General features: G+C 48.8%; 1 protein-coding gene across 3 annotated transcripts in view; it reads right to left on the reverse strand.

Moving 5' to 3' along the window:
- Positions 1-285: 285 nt before the first annotated feature.
- The window catches only part of SALL1 (spalt like transcription factor 1), a 16,304-nt gene continuing 10,317 nt past the window's right edge, over positions 286-6,272 (reverse strand). The window contains exons 2-3 of one of the 3 annotated variants that reach the window (XM_025370771.1): positions 2,996-6,272; positions 286-1,869 (exon numbers count right to left, since the gene is read on the reverse strand). The exon at positions 2,996-6,272 is cut by the window's right edge and continues 166 nt beyond it. In XM_025370771.1, coding sequence (XP_025226556.1) covers positions 1,429-1,869; positions 2,996-6,272 — 3,718 coding nt within the window. In that variant the 3' untranslated portion in view covers positions 286-1,428. The remainder of the gene's footprint in view (positions 1,870-2,995) is intronic. The other 2 variants (XM_025370773.1, XM_025370772.1) reach the window with 2 other exon arrangements.

The raw sequence follows: 6,272 nt of genomic DNA on the forward strand, positions 1-6,272 counted from the left end.
TTTATGTCATTTCGTTGTTTCGTTTTTCTTGGGGGTGGGGTGGGTAGTGGAGTCTATAAAATCCATTCCTAAATAAGTCATGGGATACTGGGAAAATATCTAGGGCCCCCAAATTTCAAAACAAAAGAAAACGCAGGCCCATGCAAAGCCATTTCTGTTATGCCTTTTACAATTCCTCATTTAAAGAGGGATACACACTCACATACACAATTGACTGCTGCCTGGGGAAATGTTAAAATGCATTTAGGGGCCTGGCTAAAGGGAAATGCACTCTAAAAACACAGACACAGTATTCTGTTTTATCTGTTGCAAAAAAAAAATGTATTTGATTACTTGAGTAAAATTACAGTATCTCTGTTGTTAGTAAGTATTAAATGTTAAAGAAATTGGACCCCCCCCTTTCCTTTCAACTTTCCAAGAAAGTGCATGTAACAGTCCAATTTTTTTCTTCCATACCTAATACAAAATAAACAAACACTATACCTGCTCTCTTGATCAAGAAGCATTTGCTCTTGTAAGGAACATATGTACATTTGAATGAAAGTGATATTTCTTATTGTATATACAAGAGCATCTACATTTTCTCCACTGAAGGTTGTTCAAGATGCTATACTTAGCAGCATTGTGAAATTCCAGCACACATTTTCTATCGTGAATATACCTACAAGGCAAAATGTTACGTCTCAGTTTCAACTACCAAAACAACACTTGTTTTCTTTTTCTCTAAAGAATTCTGCGTGCTTATTACTGTACAGAAACTTATTAACATTGAAGACGACTCAAGTAAAAAGCACGATACAAATAGCAGTTCAGAATGGAAATGGTTAAATCTACAAAAAAAAAAAAAAGGTTGAATTTTAGAGTAAAAATCAAAAAACCAAACCTTTCAAAGACCCACACTGTTCAGTCTGTACTTTAAGTCTTTTCCTTAAACCTGTTTTGAAAGATTAGACAATGTGTTTGCTGATAAAATTTTCCAGCAGGATCAAAGTGTACATGTATATACAGACTTTATTAGAGATCTAATGCATCACTGAGGCATTGCATCAACACCAGATTCATATTAAACTGGATATAGAAAATAAGTTAATGCCAGATTACAACTGCCTAGCAGGGCAACTTGCAATTGCCATAAATGTTACAGCAAGTTTACAGCACTCTAGTCAATTAGTATTTAGTCCAAAATACAGAAGACCAAAGTTAACGCTTGCATTCTGTTTGCAAAGCAAGGTTATATCACTAATAAATAAGCTTTCTTAGAACTCTAAAGTTGAACAAGGTACAAAAGAATGTCTTCATAATGTTGTAGTTCATAGATCTGGGGAACGTGAAGGAAGGGGCGGGATGGGGGGCAGGGCAAGGAGTAGGAGGCCACCATAGGTCGCGTTCTGAACAGGAATGAATGCTATGTCTCCAGCCCGAGCTGCTTTAACTTGTGACGATCTCCTTGCTGTCCTCCACGAAGCGGGTGAAGCGGAAGTTGGTTCCGTTCTCACTGCTTGCCATTTTCTCCAGGCCGGCCAGGGGAGCACTGGGCTCTGAGTTCTGGAGCCTCTCCAGGTTTCCTGTCAGCCCACTAATAGGTGAGCTGTTCCCACTGCCGAGGCTTCCAGGAATTGGAGGGATGCCACCATTCTGAATGACGGAGATCTCGTTGGCCTTCATCGCCAGCCCGTTGGAGAGCGCTGCTGCATACTGATTCCAGAAGCTGGAAGGATCCCCACTTCCTGATCTTGCCGCCAAATCCTTCTGGAACATTTCTGGGAACTTGACGGGATTGCCTCCTAGAAATGTCATGGGGCCATCCACAGACAGCCGCCGACCCCGTCGTGCAGGGGTGCTATTCCACATGTGAGTGCCCATGTGTACCTGAGATATGGGGAGGACAGGCAGACAGAGAGAGGGAGGGGGGAAAAGAGGAGGGGGAGAGAAGCTTAATAGCTGAATCTGTCTCAACTCATATCCCAAATGTCCACAAAGCAAGTGGCCTAAATGCCTATTCTCATCATGTGACAGACAGTGAAGGCAACAGGAACCATGCATTCCTCCTGTCTAGTAATAACGTGCTCACTCTCTGCAGCCCTGGGCTGTCTCCCCTCTTCCTGGGAAAGGATGCCTTACTTACTCTTTTTTTATTACCCATATTTAGCTTATAATGGCCTCAAGCAAGCCAGGCAGTGGCGGATAGCTCCTTTCAGGGTTAGAATCGTTATGTCCACTCTCATTGCAATGGTAAGTATTGTATCTGACACCCTTTACCCTATAAATGTCCTTTTCAGATGGGAAGACGGTATCCCTCCCTGACTGCCCATTGGAGGGCCTGCGTATGGAGAGAAAAGCCAGAAAGTAATTATTCATCTCACAGTACTGGGAGCAATCTCCAGAGAAATACTCTGTCAACAGAAAAATGTACATACTAAGAGCACTCAACTGTTGCTCTAGAACTTAAGCATATTTGCTTTATTTCCAACACATATCAGTAGGAAATGCTGTATAATCAATTATCATAATGCCCATTAGCAGAGCAGTGACGTTATTGTTTTTAGACAAACAAACCATGCTGGACTGCATAGTTATGAAAAATAGATGCAAACGCCGAGAGCCCTAATTATTAAGTGATACAGCCAGCACACAGGCCACATGGAGGTCTTCAATCAATATCCCATGGCAACGCCAGGCTGTCTTCCTTGGTAGGTAAAGCAATTCATTTGGTGCACTTAGCAAGACAACACAGAGGCCGCTCCTTCGCTTAGGTACCAAATTATTCAATGTGCACTGACATTCAGTGAGCTGCAGCTTGCCCTTGTCCCTGCCACGATCCTGACCCTCCCAGGCACCCTCGTTTCTCCCCCGTCAACCATGTGCAGCAGGTTCCCTTGCAAGAGCTCTCTCCCTGAATATCTGGGCTGATGACTCTGGGGGCATGCACTATAGATAATCAATGGCAGTGGGACAGGGTTGATGGAGTGGGTATGGTGCAGACAGAGCAAGATACCTTAAGATTGCCTTTAGTCGTGAAAGCTCTTCCACAAATAGTGCAAGCAAAGGGTTTCTCTCCAGTGTGAGTTCTCTCGTGAATCTGCAGGGCACTCGACGAGGAAAAGGTTTTGCCACATGTGTTGCAGTAGTGCTGCTTGGGAGTTCTCCTGGGCAGAGCAGGGAGCAGAACTGGGGATGTGGCAGAGGAAGACAGAGGCCCAGACGGGACGTGACTGGTGGGGGTGTCCTTACTGTCCTGAGGAGAAATATGCACGAAGCCGTTGACCTCTGTTTTGATGAGAGATGACAACGAGTTGGCGGGAATCACCGCCGAGTTCTGATTGGGGCCAAGGTTGGAACTGGGCTCAAAGAGCTGGGATGGCAGATCTCGCATCTGATGTGTCAACATGTGCTGCTTCAAATTACCCTTTGTGGAAAAGCCACGATTGCAAACTGTGCAAATAAATGGTCTCTCTTTGGTATGACTTCTATAGTGAATGTCCAAGGCACTCTGACAAGCAAATGTTTTGCCACAAATGTCACAAGCAGTGTTTTTAAATTTACCCCGGTCTCTAAAAGGGAAGAGGATCCCCAAAGAATCTTCTTTGATGATTTTCTCTGCGTGACTAGATGTCAAATCCAAAGCCCCACCATTCACTGGGGTGGGAGACAAACCATTGGCAAACTCACTTGGGACCGCTCTCTGTGGTTTCTCCTCAACGCTGGGTGACTTGTGGAACTCCTGGGTGCTGTTGGACGGGGACAGAGCCTGCATGGAAGAGGTAGACTCTGAGATGGCTGGGCTGCCAGCACTTTGGCTCTCCATGTCACCACCCACTGAGGATGAATCATTGGTCAGGACATCCCCCTCGACCGACCCATTCTCCACTGACTTCAGGCTGGCCTGCAGCTGCTCTGCCAGGCCAGCATTGATCATCTTCATCTGATTTTCCAAAGCAGCGATGCTCGACATCTCGAGGGGCAAAGGCGAAGAGGATAAGCTGTCTTGGGAGGCGTCTGCAGACTTAGGTGTATCGGGGATGCTGCCCTCAGGACAGTCTTCCATGTTTTCATCGGAGAAGTTGTCTAGGTCATCAAAATTTTTCTCATCGAAGGAACCTGTGTCGGACTCCATGGACTCAGGGTAGCTGTCGGGGACTGGGGTGTTGGGGATCTGGCCTCCCATATGCATTCGGATGTGCTGCTGCAGGACCACAGCGTTCGTGAACTTCTTCTGGCAGATGGGGCAGGAATGCTGGACTCTGAGCGGGGGCATAGCACGATGGACACTGTAGTGGGTTTTAAGATTCCCTTTCGTGGTGAAAGCCCGGCCACAGATCTTACACTTAAAGGGCCTCTCCCCAGTGTGTGTCCTGTAGTGCATTTTCAAGGCGCTCTGGCAGCTGAGAACCCGGTGGCAGATGATACACTCATTGGGGTCAGTGGCCTTCTTGTCAATGTTTTCTACCAGTTGCTGAAGCTTGGACGTCTCTGATGCCTGGGCTGAGTCCAGGAGTCCCCCAAAAGGAAACTTGGCCTTGAACTGCTCGGACATGAGCGGCAACAAAGGGTTGGTGAAAGTGGTGGCACTGCCCACGGGGCCGCAGTCTGCTGCTGGGGAGCTCAGGGCGCTACTGCTCGCCGTTGGGACTGAGTTGGTGACCATGCCACTCTCTTCGCTTTTGCCACCGGAGGGTGGCAGAGTGGACCCTTCGGCTTCCTCTGGGAGCCCACCTAGGTTTCTTGTGGCCGGCTCAGGGCCCCCGGAGTCACTTTTGACTGAGCCTGGGGGGCTGGTGGCAGAATGGCTGATGGGGATGGGGGCTGGCTCTTCTGTCTTGATGAAGGGTATGAGGCTTGGGAGGGTCGGGGGCAATGGCAGGCCGACTGAAGTGGTCAGAGTAGGCAGGACTGGTTTGGTGTCTAGCCAGCTGGTGACTGGCTTCTCTGGAGGGATGGACATGCCGTATGGGATGCCAGTACTCGTGGGGATATTGTCCAAATGCTCAGGCACAGGATAGGGGTTCATCTGGATATGAGGGTATTTCTCTTTGTGGCGCTGAAAGTGGACTTTCAGATTCCCCTTGGTGGAGAACCTGTTACCGCAGATGTTGCACTTGAACGGCCTCTCTCCGGTATGGGAACGCAAGTGGATCTGCAAGGCACTGTCACTCCCAAAGACCTTCGCGCAGAACCTGCACTTGTGTTTGAAGAATGCCTCATCGGAAGTACTTTTCGCTTCAAAGGCAGTGACATTTGGTGGCTTGCTTTTTCTTTGCTGGGCCAAGGCAGACAAGGAGTTTAAATCCTCTGCAGTTGTTCCGATGTTGGGCAAAGGGCTGGGGAAAACCGAGTTAGCGGGGGCTGGCTGAGGTAGAAGTGGATTAGACGCAGGACTTAATAAACTGCTTATTGCAAAAGCTGGTGAGGACGATGATGAGACCGCTGGGTTGCTGACATGGGAGGCCCCAGCACTTGAAGCCACTTTTTCAGAGGACGGGGTGGTAACTGCCGCTGCCAATATGTTCATACTGGGAGAAGAGCCGCTGTTGGATGGAATGATGGTGTTGCCAGAACTGCTCTGAGGTAGCTGGATTGGGGGTAGCTGTTTCACACCACTAATGCTGGCAGATTGGCTGGCGAGGCTCTGTGCCAATCCAGCTGCTGCTGCCAGCTGCTGAGATAAATGGGAACTTAGCGTGGACAAGGGGTTGGCAGATGTTCGTAAAGTACCTTGAGAAGGACTAGAAGATGTTGGCAAGTCTGCGTTCTGAGAAGCCAACAGCAATATTTGGTGACGAATCTGTTCGATCAATTGCAGCTGGTGGATCTGCTGCTGCTGCAGAGCTAGGAGCTGTTCCATGAGGGCTGGGACGGCCAGCTTGCCCCCAGAGGCCCCGCCGCACCTCGCTTCCTGGGAGAACTGGGCCACCGCCACCTTGGTGCTCTGGAGGTTCTCGATGATGACGTTGCTGTTGATCACGGAGAAGTTGCCCAGTGTTGTCAGGTCCCCGAGTTGAGGTAGAGAGGTTGTGATCGCTGAGGTACCTGTGGAGGAGCCGCTGCTGCTGCTGCTGCTGCTGCTGCTGGGGGCGGTACTGCTGTGGCTGCCGCTGGAAGGGCCGCTGCCGCTTTTGTTAGCAACCGGGGCCTCCACCTCCATGGACTCTTCCCTGTCAAGTCCGTTGTGTTCTGAAAGGTCGCTGCAGTCCACTTGATCTGTTTTGTTAACTGTGTCACTCATTTGTTCATCAGGATTATCGGGAGGGGGGCTGGGGGAGAAGGTTTCGGGT

The sequence above is a fragment of the Theropithecus gelada genome, chromosome 20, assembly GCF_003255815.1.
Source record: "Theropithecus gelada isolate Dixy chromosome 20, Tgel_1.0, whole genome shotgun sequence".
NCBI classification, from domain to species: domain Eukaryota; kingdom Metazoa; phylum Chordata; class Mammalia; order Primates; family Cercopithecidae; genus Theropithecus; species Theropithecus gelada.